Source organism: Grosmannia clavigera, assembly GCF_000143105.1.
Source record: "Grosmannia clavigera kw1407 unplaced genomic scaffold GCSC_140, whole genome shotgun sequence".
NCBI lineage: Eukaryota > Fungi > Ascomycota > Sordariomycetes > Ophiostomatales > Ophiostomataceae > Leptographium > Leptographium clavigerum.
In genome coordinates, this window is record NW_014040801.1 from 3,188,992 (window position 1) to 3,203,834 (window position 14,843).

The 14,843-nt window shown below is 59.4% G+C and overlaps 6 protein-coding genes across 6 annotated transcripts; 4 read left to right on the forward strand and 2 right to left on the reverse strand.

The window, feature by feature from the left end:
• Positions 1-1,698: 1,698 nt before the first annotated feature.
• Positions 1,699-3,171, forward strand: CMQ_1046 (uncharacterized protein; the record flags this gene model as incomplete). Its single annotated transcript, XM_014318125.1, has 1 exon — positions 1,699-3,171. One exon carries the CDS (start codon positions 1,699-1,701, stop codon positions 3,169-3,171), a length of 1,473 nt encoding a protein of 490 aa, XP_014173600.1.
• A 1,065-nt stretch (positions 3,172-4,236) lies between these two features.
• CMQ_773 (pyroglutamyl peptidase type) lies at positions 4,237-5,291 on the forward strand (the record flags this gene model as incomplete). The annotated part of the gene is made up of 2 exons (XM_014317852.1): positions 4,237-4,293; positions 4,431-5,291. The coding sequence occupies 2 exons, from the start codon at positions 4,237-4,239 to the stop codon at positions 5,289-5,291; spliced, it is 918 nt and encodes a 305-aa protein (XP_014173327.1).
• Positions 5,292-5,600: 309 nt separating this feature from the next.
• On the reverse strand, positions 5,601-6,990 carry CMQ_793 (NADH:flavin oxidoreductase/NADH oxidase; the record flags this gene model as incomplete). The annotated part of the gene is made up of 2 exons (XM_014317872.1): positions 5,601-6,176; positions 6,253-6,990. 2 exons carry the CDS (start codon positions 6,988-6,990, stop codon positions 5,601-5,603), a joined length of 1,314 nt encoding a protein of 437 aa, XP_014173347.1.
• Positions 6,991-8,331: 1,341 nt separating this feature from the next.
• CMQ_1400 (major facilitator superfamily transporter allantoate) lies at positions 8,332-10,110 on the forward strand (the record flags this gene model as incomplete). Its single annotated transcript, XM_014318479.1, has 4 exons — positions 8,332-8,568; positions 8,624-9,020; positions 9,114-9,657; positions 9,720-10,110. The coding sequence occupies 4 exons, from the start codon at positions 8,332-8,334 to the stop codon at positions 10,108-10,110; spliced, it is 1,569 nt and encodes a 522-aa protein (XP_014173954.1).
• Positions 10,111-11,225: 1,115 nt separating this feature from the next.
• CMQ_585 (uncharacterized protein) lies at positions 11,226-12,600 on the forward strand (the record flags this gene model as incomplete). Its single annotated transcript, XM_014317664.1, has 2 exons — positions 11,226-11,236; positions 11,328-12,600. The coding sequence occupies 2 exons, from the start codon at positions 11,226-11,228 to the stop codon at positions 12,598-12,600; spliced, it is 1,284 nt and encodes a 427-aa protein (XP_014173139.1).
• Positions 12,601-13,133: 533 nt separating this feature from the next.
• Positions 13,134-14,210, reverse strand: CMQ_1409 (uncharacterized protein; the record flags this gene model as incomplete). Its single annotated transcript, XM_014318488.1, has 1 exon — positions 13,134-14,210. The coding sequence occupies one exon, from the start codon at positions 14,208-14,210 to the stop codon at positions 13,134-13,136; it is 1,077 nt and encodes a 358-aa protein (XP_014173963.1).
• Positions 14,211-14,843: the final 633 nt, after the last annotated feature.

Sequence of the window (14,843 nt, forward strand, 5' to 3'; positions counted from 1 at the left end):
GACGGGAACAGCAACGAGAGAAGCGTGGCAGACTATCGCTCTCAATGGTTTATGCCTCAAGAACTCCAGGACGGCTAGTAGAAAACAGGGCAAGACTAATCAAGCCGGTTCATCTAGCCTATCAGGCTAAAAGCCACGAGGAGATTTGCAGTGTCTGCGAACCCCAATTGTTCTTTGTCCTGGTTTTTTTTCTTCATTGTTAGGGTGGGCCGAGCACTTGCCGGCTAGCTCTAATACGTTTCAGCTGACGCTGGTTAAGCATAGATGAGCAAAGATGCTCTACCGTCTGTCGGGTGAGACAGGCATTCCCAAAGCGTGCTGAGAGAAGAGTTTACGGGGTTGGCAGCCCCCCTCCCCCCTAAAGCCGTGTCCGTGCTACGGAGTACTCCGTAACGGCGCAGGCAATGGGGTGGCGGAGTGCTATAAGATGGCCATGCAAGGAAGGCGTATTGCCCTCTTATTACGCCGTGCCGTCCAAGCGGCAGGACCCATCCTGGGAAAGAAGGACCTCCGACTTGCTTGGCGCCTGCCTTCGAAAGATCCCTCGCCAGCTCGTAACCTCGTCTCCACTGATAACACAGGCCTGGTTCGTGCTTGTTCTTCGTTAATTCTGTAGCGCTAATAGATGGTATGGATGGCCTTCTCTCGTTTACGCTCCCCCCCTCATTTCCCCTGAACGTCCAACAAGTCGAATCCTATCTCACATTCCGCCCCGTGTCCCCCTCCTAAGCAACGATCCCGCATTTCGCATTCACTCGCTTTCCCCTTCTTGTTCTATGGGGTATATCAAGTCTCCTCCTAGATTTCAAAGTCTTTCGCCGTGCTCTTCCTTGCCATCGGCTGGCCAGAACATCCTGTTTCTGGCTCCTCTCTCGTTTCTCCACCCAAACTGTCGCTAAAGATACAGAATCTCACCCAAACACACGCCAATAACAGCTTCAAACAGGCCTCCCATCCAATTTCGTTCGAGTGCCAATTGCGCTCCGCCAAACACGACACTGCCAACGAAAGGAGGTTGGGGCATTGCTACATCTGCAGGGCCTTTCTCGCGTCAATTTCTCATACAGGGCCCCCCTCCCTTCCTCTACGGAGCACTTCCGCACCACACTGCTCCCCCCAAAAATAGCTAGCAGGACAGGACCAGAACAGAACAAAACCGGTGGCCCTGCTATTACACCCACCGCCATTCGCTCATTCGACAATCCGGCAGGACCACGCAACGGCCGTCTTCTCTTGTTGTACCCAAGACGTATCTCTTGGCCGTCGCTAGAGCTTCAGCCACACCTCTAAATCGTCAGCTCATTCGAGCAGGAAGACTCCAGCCCACCGCTTTCATTGTGCGGCTCGCGCAGCGAGTCTGCTAGCCACTCGATCCGCTTCCTGCCTGCAACGCATGTTCAGCTTGCAGGAAGTCCGTTCCGAGATCCTCCTTTGTGGAGCTGGCATACGCAGCCAACATATATCCGTCAACACTGTCTCGAACCCAATCGCTTTTCCGACTTCCCTCCCGAATCTCAGGTGCACACATGCTGAGTACCTACGGTTGAAATCTGCATTGCCAGACTTTCGAGAGTCTGTGCGGACAACCGGAAAAAGGGGAACCAGGACAACTGATCTGGAAAGACTGAACAGGAGGGTGGGCAATAGAAGAGGTGTCGGAAAGGAGGAGGAAAGAAACGTGGTCCGAAAGTTCCCATTATGGCTTTCCCCGTCGCCATTCAGTCGGCCCTGTTCTATGTCTTGGCCTGCACACCATGCCTTTCGGCCCGCAGCCGCTACCGGACGCGAAAGCAGTCTCGCCGGGAACGCAAAGAGCGAGCACGCCTGGACGATGAAGAGCCAGATCTCTACCGCCATCCCAGCCCCTTTAACGTGAATCCCTACTGGCAGGAAGAGATTATGATGGGACCCAGTCTGCCAAAGAAGGGACGGGCTGGTGGCACTAGCAAGAATACCAGTCAACGGAAACTTACGAGTGCCGGCAAGGATAGCAGCCTAGTTACACGCAGCAGTCTTGCTAGTAGCAACACGGGCACGCCAATCGACTTCAGCTGCCCGATAACCGACATGGGTGGCGGACCCGGAAGCTGGCCGGGTGGAGCTTCCGCCTCTACGCAAGGCAACGGGAGCGCCAACAGCAACTGTCCGCCGCCTTCGAGCCCGACTCTGGTGCCGGACGATACGCACAGTATAAACATGGTGGAGGCGTCGGCCACAAACACGACGTCGGACGAAGGGTGGAACCACAAGCGGTACCAGCGGGAGGACGAAGAGCTCTGGGGCAGCGAGCTGTCTACAAAGAACAAACTGATGGATGCGATCGCCAAGGCCGGCTCGTCGGCTGGCCGTCTAATCGAGAGCAAGCTCGGCAAGGAACGGCCGATCACGGACGAGGACCGCGCCAACTTCTACGCGCCCCCAGTGAATAACCCTCCCGTCAACGAGTACCACCCGCCCGTGGTCTCTAGCAAGCCGGCACACAAGGACGGGCTGCACTGGATGCTGCAGCCGCCGCCGCCAGCCAAGGTGATGGAAGGCAAGGTCCCGGTCAGCCGGAGCGGCAGTGTTGCGAGCTCGACAATGACGAAGGGACGGAGGTCGAACGCGGCCGGCTCAGAGGTGTCTCTCCCGCGCAAGATGGCCATGGAGGCTCGGCGGCGCAGAGCCGAGTCCAACACTAGCGCTACCGGCAGCTACACGAGGGCTGCGACGCCATCGGCCGATGATGCGGGAGACATGGCGGCCGGCAGTCGCACACCCAACCGGACAGCAGCCCGAAACCCGTCGGGGCTCCGGCCAAAGAACCAGCACCGAAGCAACAAGCAGGGCCGGACGCGCAGCCAAAGTGGAAGCGGAAGCTTGGCATCGTCGATCGAAGCAGCCGAATGGTCGTCGGACGACGGCGACAACAAGCCGAAGACGAAGACGGCACCAACTACGGGACCTGTGGTGAGGGCACCGGAGCCGGCGCTGTCGCCGGACCATGCGTCGACGATGCGGCCGAAGCTGTCGACAATTGTGAGCTCTGACGCAGGCAGCACGATCAGCGCAGAGGGACAGGGGACAGTGACAGCAGTGGTGGAAGCCGGTGGCAACAAAGATGGCGCCAAGGGCGAGCACCCGCGGTCGGCCAGCTCATCGCTGGACAGCGGGCTAGCATTGGCAGCCTAGTGTCCTGCAAGCCGTGTGCACGAGGCAACGAGATTGCGTGTGTGCTCGTTTGCGTCCTCTCATTTGCGTTGGGATTTCTTTTGTCGTCAGACGGATTTTCTTTTGTCCTACTATTTGGTCTCTTCCTTTGTCCTTCCTCTTTTGTCGTTTCTCTGTCGTCATATGCATCAAAGGATTGGATCCGGACACGGGGTATGAATATGGAGCAAGGGGGTTCGCAAAGCCGCATTGATTTACTCTTATCATTCGAGTCATTTTTTTTTCGTGTCTGGTCGGCAGGGCGTCTGGGTCAAAAGCATGGCACTACAATTTGCAACAGAGCATTGGAACAGGTGTTTTTCATTGTTTCGAGGGAATAAAACCAGATATCGCTTCAGACGCTGTTTGGGTCCAACGCGCGGTCTTTCAATACAAACGTCGGGTTTCTAATCGAGCCATTGTGGATTCGAGGATTCGGGGATTCGGGACCAATGACAAATCAGGCGGTGAGAGCAGATGACCGTGGTCCTCTCCATTTGTAGCATGCCAACACAGCAGCAGGCGACGAGGAGTTGAGGCATTTAGGCAGCCAGGACAGTCACCAGATTGCTGGCAGGCTCTGGGGCTGTTTGCAGCCATTCGGGCCGCGGGCAAGATCGACGAGGACGAGTACGATAGGAGGACAAGGTAGAACGGGGTCCTCGTTCAGACGGCTCTGCAATACGGAGGTAAGACGACGTCAGTCGGCCGACCCACCGGCGTGGGGTTCAGAGCGGCCAGGCCTTTCGTTATTGGTGACCATACGATCGATCGGGCCTCTTGCCCACATCACGCGAATTGCAGGGTGCATTCGCGCGCAGTTGTTCTCTCCTTTTCTGCCTGCTGTTGTCGTGACAGTAGTCGTATAGGTGCCGCGGGTCTTGGCTCTTATTCGTTCTCATTCTCTATTTCATGGCCGCTTTAGATAGCGTCTCTTCGTTTTACTAGCATAGAGTTTCACCTCCCTTTGCATACATCCCCAGATACCCGTCGTTTTTGTGCGCATTTCAGCCGATTTCCGATTTCCGATTTTGGAATACCAAAACCATGGGCTCTATCGAAGAAGAGCGGGACGAGTATACGGTGCTCGTGACGGGCTTTGCGGTAGGTTGCATTTCCAGCGTTCCGTGAGCTGTGATGTTGTGGAGAAGAGTTGTGTGGTGGGGAAGAGGAGACGAGAGATGAGAGCCAAGAGACAAGAGGCGAGTTGTCTGCTGACGATGCTGTTTCTGTCGCTGCAGCCGTTCCGGGACGAATACCCGGCGAACCCATCGTGGGAGATTGCGAGCAGGCTGCCGGCCTATCTGCCAGCAGCAGCGTTGCCGTCGTCGACAGCCGACCAGGAAGGATTCCCGCCGGTGCGCATCGTCGTGTATCCTGAGCCGATCCGGGTGGCATTCCGAACGGTGCGTGACCTGGTGCCGAAGCTGTGGGACGGCCGGACGGTGAAGCTGAGCGGCGGTGGCGCCTTTACGCCGCCACGGCGCATCGACCTGATGCTGCACATCGGCATGGCCGGCCCGCGGCTGCACTACTCCATCGAGCGCATCGGTCGCCGTGACGGCTACCGCATCGCCGACGTCGACGACTGCCTGCCAACGGTCGACAGCACGAATCGGCAGTGGGCTTGGTATGGCGTGCCGCCGTCGCTGGAGTCGCATCTCGACCTCGACGACGTGCTGCCGCGCTGGCGGGCTGCTGTTGCCGCCGTGTCGCCGGAGTCGCCGCCGGACCTGCGTGTCTCTATCGATGCCGGCCGCTACCTCTGCGACTTTACCTACTTCTCGTCGCTGGCCCATCTCTACCGCCGTGGACGCGGCGATCCCGTCATCACCAACGACCAGGTCACCCTGCCCGATCCCGACAGCCGCCTCCGCGTCGCCTTTCTGCATGTGCCCGCGTCGGCCGCGCCCGAGCGCATCGCTACCGGCCGTGCCGTCGTCGTCGAGCTGCTCCGGGCCCTCGTCGCCTCCGACCTGGCCGCCCGCGCGATGACTCAACCTGTGGTCGTGACCGCCAAGCGGGGGAAGCAGCGGATCGTACAGGCCGACGACGACGCCCCCGCGGCCGGCGTGCCGACGGACAAGTGGTACTGCGACTGATGAGGCTGGTAGGACGGATGGGACTGGTGGGAGAGAAGGCATCTACGGGAGCAGAAATGCTAGGCCTTCTACTCCTGCATCACATGACTCGACAGGCTGCGCCTTGTGCGGAAGGAGCGCGTCTTGCAACACATACACGGGGAAGGAACGGATCAGAGGCCAGGGGCCCAGTTTATGTCATGATCGTTTCTATTGGCGTTTCTATGGCGTTTTGCCGCTTCTGCCTAGTCTTTCGTCTCTCGTCTTTTGTCTTTGTCTTTGGTTTAGAAATGCAGCATTCTTGTTTAGTTTCCAAGTGGCCCTCTCGGTCTATAGCGGCTGTTGCTTCCAGTGCGCCCGCGAATACTGCAGCGGCCACTTGACGTCGACGTCGAGCTGATGGGCCGCCCAAAGAACGAAGTCAGGCTGGCGCAGGAACTGACGCCCAACGAGAGCCAGGTCGGCTTCGACGACACGGCCACCAGGCACGCCGCCCTTCTGCACGGCGTCGCGGGCGAGCTCCGGCGTGGTGATCAGTCCGACAGTGCCGAGCAGCAGTTTCTTGCTGCCCGTGTTGGCACCAGCGTCGGCGTCCAGCTCCTTGCGGATGTGCGCCGCAATGTCGGTCTGGAAGTGCGGGTGCACGTCGATCTTCTGGTGCGGGCTGTTGCCGCCGCTGCTGACGTCCATCAGGTCGACACCGGCGGCCGGCAGAAGCTGCGCCAGCCGGATCGTGTCCTCGACCGTCCACGACGGCTCGTTCGTCACCTTCTCGAGCCACTCAGTCGCCGAGACGCGCACAAAGACGGGCGTCGTCGACGGGACCACGGCACGGACGGCCGCAATCACGGCGAACAGCAGCCGCGTGCGGTTCTCGAAGCTGCCGCCGTACTCGTCCGTGCGTTTCTGGGGTGGGGAGGGGGGTTAGTTGGTTGTCTAAGACCGAGATCGACATCAGGTTTCTTTGTGTCTTGCAACTCACATTCGACTGCGGCGACAGGAACTGGTTCAGCAGGTAGCCGTGCGCGCCGTGGATCTCCACCACGTCGAAGCCGGCCTCCATGGCCCGCCGTGCGGCTGCCGCAAACGCCTCGACCATGTCGCGGATGGCGGCCAGCGAGAGGGCCGCCGGCGTCGGCGTGCTCACGTCGTACGCCAGCGCCGACGGGCCCACGAGGTTGTCGGGCCAGCCGCCACCGGCTGTCTGCGCCACCGTGCGGTGCTTCGCTGCAAACGGCGCCATCATGCTCGCCTTGCGGCCCGCGTGAGCCAGCTGCACGCCGATCTTCTGGCCCTGCGCGTGCACAAAATCGACGATGCGCCGCAGCGGCGCCACCTGGCTGTCGGCCCACAGCCCCATGTCCTCGGGCGAGATCCGCCCGTTGGGCTGCACCGACGTGGCCTCCACAAACGTCAGGCCGGCGCCGCGCAGCGCGAACTGGCCCAGGTGCACGAGGTGGAAGTCGGTCGCGTGTCCGTCGTCGGCCGAGTACATGCACATGGGTGACACCGTGATCCGGTTCGCCAGGGTCACGCCGCGGATCGTCAGCGGCGTGAACAGCGTCGGCACCGGCTTGGTCTCGCCGTCTTCGGCTGTCTCTGCCGTGCCTGTCGGCGGTGTCTGGGCCGGCGTGTAGTAGGGTGCCCCCGGGGCCGGCAGGCTGTACGTGTTGAAGCCGCGCTTCGTCACGCCGGTCGGGAACGAGATCGATGACGACATGGCAGTGGATGTGATGCGGTTTCTGCAAAGGGTGATTTCTTCCGAGAAATGTGCTGAGGCTCAGACAACGCTGGACAACTCTCTGGCGGCTACGCTTCCTTTTATCGTCGAGGTTTCCGAGAAATCCCCTGGCACCGATGTAAGGATTGTAGGATTGAAAATACGATGAGGTCAGCAATCTGTCGTCATGTCACCATTACTAGTCCAATTAACCCGGCGCCCGATGGCGATTAATCAGCTTCATTTGGTTGTCGCAACGGCACAGTTTGCCGCTACGTGGCATATCACACACAAGGACATGTTCATCCAAGCTGGTTTGCCAAGCACGCCGAGATTATGGCTTTGCGGCGGACTTATATCGGCTAGTGCCGAAATGGTGCTTTGGAGGCGAATACCTCGCCTGTGTGTCAAATACCAACAGCCTTCCAGTCGTAAGCCGGGCTCGGAGGTGACCGTTCAGCCAAAGAGCTCTTTTCACGCTCACGATGCGAACACCTATGACGGCACAGGTGGCAACAAGACGCCCTTTCGGCCGTGACATGAACGGCGTGTCCGTCGGGCATAACGAACAAAACGGCATGTTTGTGCGCATTGTCGAACGTCTCACCGCGCCATGTAAGACGTCTTGCTAGGGCGGCGAGCCTTGGCAACATGCAAATGCTGCGATTGCTGAGTGAGTTGTCGGCCCATCGCCATGATGACATGGCGGTACGGTTTCCCCTCAGCAAGCATCATACAGCCTGGTTACTCACAAGCCAGGTCTTAGGGTCGAGACCGGTAGGTCGGACTGTTATCTGAACCAGAATGTGCCTAGACCGTGATCGTCCCAACAGACCAGTAGGGACTCGACCGTCGGCTCCCCAAAGTCGTAAGATATTGCTATCCGTCACATTGACATGACAGCTCACGGCGGCTAAGACCTAGCTCGGCCAATCGGTGAAGAACTTCAAGCACTACTCGTACTAGGACAAGGACAAGGATGAGGCAACATGTCCTATCGGACCCATGTGGGATAGCAACATCGTCTGCACCTACCTCTCGGGCCAGTAGGTGACCTTCTCTATCTCTAATCCCCGCACAGCGACCAGAAGGCATTTTATTAGCGGATCAACGGAGGGTTTGCAGAGGTTCGGTGGGGCTCTGAAGGCTACGGGTCCACTAATAACCGAGCAACGGGCGCTGGCTGCGGGGAAGAAGCGTTCGGTGGGGGAAAAGTCCAAGTGGTGGAGGAATAGACGTCTGCGTGTTCTGGTCGAAGTCTGTCTTTTTGGCATTGCATTTCAACGAGCCAGGAGGCAGAAAACGTGTTTGTGAGACAGTCAAAGCACAGACTACACAGTGATGATGGCGACCAGGGGCATTGACGACAAGAATGCGGTGCAGCAGGTGTCGGAAGATGCCAGCGAGAAGAGTACGGCCGTTCCGCCGGCAATTGTGGGCGACAATGCGGAGCTGTACCGCGAGGCCATTGCGCGGTATCCGGACGAGAGCTCCATCGACGCCGAGCTGGAGCGGCAGGTTGTGCGCAAGCTGGACCGCCGCATTCTGCCAGTGCTGGGCCTGTGCTATTTCTTCTACGTGAGTTGCGTCTGCCATCTGCCATGTCCGCTTCCAGGCCTGCTGACACGGCCAGTATGTCGACAAGACCACGCTCTCGTATGCGGCCATCTTCGGGATCAAGGCCGACCTTGGCCTGCACGGCCAGCAGTACTCGTGGCTCTCCAGCATGTTTTACTTTGGCTGGCTCTTCTGGTCGATCCCGTCGAACCTGCTGATGCAGCGAGCCCGTCCGGGCTGGTATCTAGCCCTGAATATTTTCATGTGGGGTGTCTTCTTGATGTGCCAGGCGGCGGCGCAAAGCTTCGGCGCCGTAGCAGCGCTGCGGGTCATCTCGGGCGCGTTCGAGTCGATTGCGGACCCGGCCTTTATGCTGTACACGTCCATGTTTTACACGCAGGCGGAGCAGCCGTCGCGGATCTCGGCATGGTATGCGTGGAACGGGATAGGGGTGGCCGGAGGGGGGTTAATTGGTAAGTTTTCTGTCTATCTTTTTTTTTCTTTCCTTTTTTTTCTTTATATGTTTCCCCTTCTCTTCCTCTCTGCTGCCCCTTCTCACACACCAGGCTATGGTATCGGTCAGATTAAAGGCGGACTCGCGTCCTGGCGCTACGAGTTCCTCATCGTCGGGGCGCTCTGCTCGGGCTGGGCGCTCTGTCTGCTGGTGGCGCTGCCTAACTCACCGACGCGGTTCCGTGGTTTCTCGCACGACGAGCGGCTGGTGATGATCGCACGCATGCGGCGCAACCAGACGCGGTTTGAGCAGCGCACGATCAACTGGACGCACGTGTGGGAGGCCTTCGCCGACTACAAGACCTGGCTCTTCTTTCTGCTCGGGTTCGTGTCGAATGTGCCAAACGGCGGCATCTCCAACTTCTCTACGCTCGTCATCCAGGGCCTCGGCTTCAACACGCTGCACACGGCTCTGCTGGGCATTCCGCAGGGTGTTATCGTCGTACTCTGGATTGGCCTCGGTGCTTGGGTAAACCGGCATATGCCGCTCAACAGCCGCACGCTCGTGTGCGCCGCCTTTATGCTGCCCACGATCGCCGGTGCCCTGGGCTTCTTGCTGGCGCCAAAGGATGCCTACGTCGGGCGTCTGATCTGCTTGTGAGTGGCGCTGTGTCTGTGGCTGTGCCCTTGTCTGTGCCGGTCTGACCTCGGTGTCTCAGCTACCTGACTGGCTCGTATCAAGCGTCCTTTGTGATCTGCCTCTCGCTCGTCACCGGCAACACTGGCGGCCAGTCGAAGAAGATGATTGTAGCCGGCATGATCTGGGCCGGCGCCTGTGTCGGCAACATCTCCAGCCCGTTTTTCTATCGGAGCAAGCAGGCACCAACATACCACCTGGGCATCGGGTCGCTGCTCGTGGCCAACTGCCTCGAGCTGCTTCTCTTCTTCGTCTTTCGGGCCGTCTTCATCTGGGAGAATCGAAAGAAGGAGCAGCAGCGGGCAGAACTGCGTGCGGACGGGGTCGTGACAGACGACTCGTACGGGCTCAACACCACCGCCTTCGGGGATCTGTCGGACAAGGAGAACATAAACTTTGTCTACGTATACTAGCGGACGACAGGCATGGACATTCTGTAAGCGACATGAGGCCAATCCAACCAGGGCAATGCTATCTTAATTGATCTACGGAGTACGATACGAGCATCAATAGGCGTGCGGCTTTTCGTCACATGTTGTGCCCGAAACCTGCTCCGTAAACACAGCCCCATTGCAATTTCGTGTATCCACAGCCATGAGCTTGAGCGAGAAAAGCTTAAAGCCAAAGCTTGTTGGAAACGGCCCTAGCATGCACCGTCTTAGTCAGGAACGGCGGCGTTGCTGGCGTCTGGCCAATCAGGCCAGGACTAGCCGTTCTGCAGCGGGCTAAAACCAGTGGCGCGCGGGATTAGCGGAATATGTCGTCCAGTAGCAGGTCGCACTAGATGACTGACAGTGATGTTCCAAGCCGCCAGTTTCTTCTATTTTTGCCGCACGCACCCCCCCTGGCCAGACACGGACGTTCGAAACGAAACGATGGTTAGTCGAAATAATGCAGGAGCGACAGAGGGGCCGAGCAATGGGGTTCTTATCGCGATCGTCTGGGATCGACAGGTAATTCTGGAAGGATGAAGGGAGAAGGAGGAAAAGAGGAAGAGAGGAAGAGAGGAAGAGAGGAAGAGAGGAAGAGAGGAAGAGAGGAAGAGAGGAAGAGAGGAAGAGAGGAAGAGAGGAAGAGAGGAAGAGGGGAACAGAGGAAGGCGAAGAGGAGAACGAACGTACGAAGAAGCGAACGAAAACCAGACAGGCAGGAGGATACGGAGTACGGAGCAAAGGAGGCCTGCTACCGAGCAAGCGCCCCCTCTCTAGCTGTCATGCATCGGCACTGTTGCCACTCTGGGAGCTAGTGCAGGCTCTTAACGCCTCTTTGACGCGAGCGTTCCCTTCTTTTGGCGGCTCTCCTCTTTCGCTGCGACGGTCTGGCTCGCTGGCGCTCCCACCAGGCAGGCACGGCACGCGCTGAGGTGACGCTGGGGGCAGGGCGTGTGGTTGGATGCTCGCACAGGCAGAGGAGTACAAGAAGCGGCCCGTCTGCTGGAGGGAGTGGTTCGATCTATCGAGACCCAGAAAAAGAACCGAGCGAAAGCGAATCGAACGACGGACGACACGCATCGAGCCATCTCGTGGACATGGCTGACCAGTAGGTTTCCCGAACATTCGATGGATTCTTTCATTCTTGTCTTTTTCGTTTTTTGGTCCTTCGTCCTTTGTCTCATCCACTAACCTCTCAGCTGTCCTGGCGACCTGGTCCGCGTCCGTGTCGGTCCCGACCAGCGCGAATTTGTCGTCCATCGACGTCTGCTGTGCGCCTCGAGCGTCCTGTTCCGCGACAGTCTTGCGGCCGTGCCTGAAGGCCTGGCGTCTTCGGCCGCCTCGTTGTCGTCATGTCCGGCCTCGGTGTCGCGGCCTCGGACGACGTCGTCGGCCATTGTGCTCTGGCTCGCAGCCGAGTCAGCCGGCATGTTTGAGCTCTTTGTGTTGTGGCTCTACCGCGGCCATGCGTTCCGTGCGGCCATTGACGACATGGCCGGTGCCAGTGCCGAGGAAGAGGTGCGGCTGCGGACACCACCCGGACTCGCATCGCCGTCGCCATCTTTGGGTGCAGCGCCCTCCCGCAGCGACCTGCACTGGCATCTCGTGTACGCCCACCTGTTTGGTGCCCGGGCCGACATCCCGGCCCTGCAGGACGCCGCCATGGACGCGCTGCAGGACCTCTACCTGCGGCTCGACTGGGAGGCCACGCCGCAGCTGATCGGCTTTCTCTACGGCGACTGCGACGACGACCCGGTCGCGGCCTGTCGGCTGCGCAAGTGGGCCGTTGCCCTGCTGGCCTGGACGCTGGCGAATCTGTCGAGCCGCGGCGACGCTGAGGATGCGGCCGCGCTCGGCCGCCTGCTGGTCACGTTCCCGGCCCTGCGCGCTGACTACGACGCCCATATCGACAAGATGGCCGCCAGCGCTGCCGACGTGCGGATCAAGAACCCGCAGCTGCGCATCCCGAGCAACCATCTGCGGCGCGATGACCGCCACTTTGGCTTCCGCCAGTGCTCCTTCCACAGCCATCGCCGCTCCGTCGGCCAGGGACGCTGTCCGCACAGCCCGGGACTGCGGCAGGTCGCACAGGCTCAAAGTCCACAAGCTCAAGCTGCACAGACACAGACTTCACAGGCCTCACAAGCTTCACAGTCTTCACAATCGTCTCCACAGCAACAACACCATCAACACCACCACCACCACCATCGCCATCACCACAGCAGCAGCTCCAAACACAGCAGACTGGAACAGACCACTGCCGTCCCATCACCAACGCCCTCGTTCTCGTCTCGCTCTCACTCGGCCTCACTGTCCTCTTCTACCGGCACCTCGCCCTTCTCCCGCTCGTCCCACACGTCGTCACGGTCTAGCGCCACCTCGGACCCGCGTCTGGCCGACCTGTCCATCTGGCCGTCGCCGCCGGTCACCACCCCGAGACTGGCTCCCTTGGGCATGGAGTCCACCATCTGAACCTGCTCTTCGCTTCTCGCATCCCTTTACTGCGTGCATACTGGTCTCGTGCACAAAACTTATGATACTCACGTTTTCATGGCCGGTCGGGATGGCGTTTCTGGTTGTTTTCCTTTGTTTCAGGTGGGAGTGGATGGTCCGTCGTGCGGCCTCAAAGACTTTGTAGAATTCATATTGCTGCTTATTCATCGAATAGAACATGAGCATCGTCTTGTGTGTGTAATCACATGTAATTCCCAATTTGGCAGTTGCTGCCAACTGCAGACTTGCGCTTTCCTCGGGACGGCACATTTCTCAAACCGAATGTGTTCCATCTTCTGGCCATTTTCCATTTGTGATCACACCAACCAGGTGGCTACCTAGATAACGTCCGAACAATTGATTTGCGCCATTTATCTCGAAGATACCCAGGACGACCGGGGCGGCAAGCCTGTCATTTCCCTCTCGTGCCTTGCAGCAGGTCTATCTGTGACAGCAGCAGTGATTGCGGAGACGGAGTGAGCAGCAACAGCTTTTTGGTTGACCAGCCTCGGCTATACCTCGCTCTTTTCGTCCCAGTGCCCGTAGGCGGCCAGGTCTTCGCGAGACGTGGTGCCGCCGTCGGCTGCGCGCAGGTGACCGGTCACGAAGTGGACAGCGACGTGGTAGAGGAGCGAGGCGCCAAAGTAGAGGGCGCAGCCGAGGACGACAGCGAGGGGTCCAACGAGGGCAAAGACGGTGAAGCCGGCAGCCAGGGACTGGAACGCGGCGCTGTCGGCCAGGCGGACGGTCGTGAGGCCGGTCTGCAGCGCGCTCAGCACGACGGCCATGTACGCGACCAGCGACGCCAGCGACCGCACGTTGTCCTGGAAGAAGCGGCCGATGCGGTCGAGCCGGCCGACGAGAACGGGCAGCAACCCGCCGCGACGCAGCTGCGCCATCTCGCGCAGCCGGTGCAGCCACAGCTCGCCGTACCGGAAGCGCTGGTGGAACCGGCGGCCGCGCACGTCCGCACACGTGGCCACCTGGCCGACGAGCACGCGCCAGCCAGTCCAGGCGACTTCGGCCGGCAGCAGTCCGTGGTGCTGGGCGAGGCGAAAGTCGCTCTCGCACGGCACCAGGGCTGCGTACGAGTAGAGAAAGCCGAGGGCGCATTCCCAGAGATGGTGTTTCGGGCAGTGGGCGTGGGTGTGTGAGCTGTCTCCACGGTTGCACGACAGCATCTGCCAGAAGCGCACGTCTAGCAAGAGACGCGGCAGCGGCTTGACAAATAGCAGCGTCTGCTTGGCACTGCCACCACCACCGGCACTCAGGCCCAGGCCCAGGTGGCGGTCCAGCCGCTCCGTCAGACAGATGACGCGCGACTTGTGCCTGCAGTCGTGCAGCGGCCGCGGAAGAGCCGGCGAGTCCAGCAGCCAGAACCAGTGGTGGCTGTAGTCGTCGAGACGACCGAGGTCCAGCTCCGCCGTCAGATACGCCGCCGTCAGCGCCGGCACCGTCAGCACCGACTGGCCCGCTTCGCGATAGACGCCCGGGAGGAGCGATTCCAGCGGCGGCCGAGCAGAGCCGTCAGCCGGGTGCAGCACGTCGACCGAGAAGGGCGGCTCGGAATGGAACGAATCGCTGCTCATGCTGGCTTGTGTTGGACTCAACATGTTGTATTGCTGCTTCCAGATGGATGCGTACGGGGCATGACTATCTCATATAACAAGGGTCGCGGCTTTCAGCGCACAGCGGATAGGCCATGTGAGGCTCGAGGCAGTCATCTCATTGCAACCTTGCAGGCTGCAAGGCTACCTACACAAAGCAGCACGTGGCATTGCATCGCCACCATCACTTTATGTCCTGCTGGACATTTGGACAGCTGCTGTTAGACGTGTGGACAACTGCTGGTGGTTTACTACTATTCGGTGCTGCCAAAAGCGTTGGAAACGAGCGGCTGCCTAGAGCTAAGAGCACTTGCGCGTGGTCACATGAGCGGCTGTGGTGGCTGACCTAAGCACGAGGGCTGAATGTGAGACAGTGCAAATGATCAGGCTTGTGAGGAGTCGAAGTATGGAGATACTCAATGGAGCAACAAGAGCCTCCTTGACACTCCCGTATTTTGCTCCGTACGGAGCATCCTACATACGAGCCGTTTTATAGCGGTCATCCACTACTCCGTATGCTTCCCGGTTAGCGGTCTGAACAGCCAGGCCTAGAAGCCTCCTTGACCCATTTATATCGTGACCATGTTGCCCGGGGCTGAGCTCTTCCACCGGCAT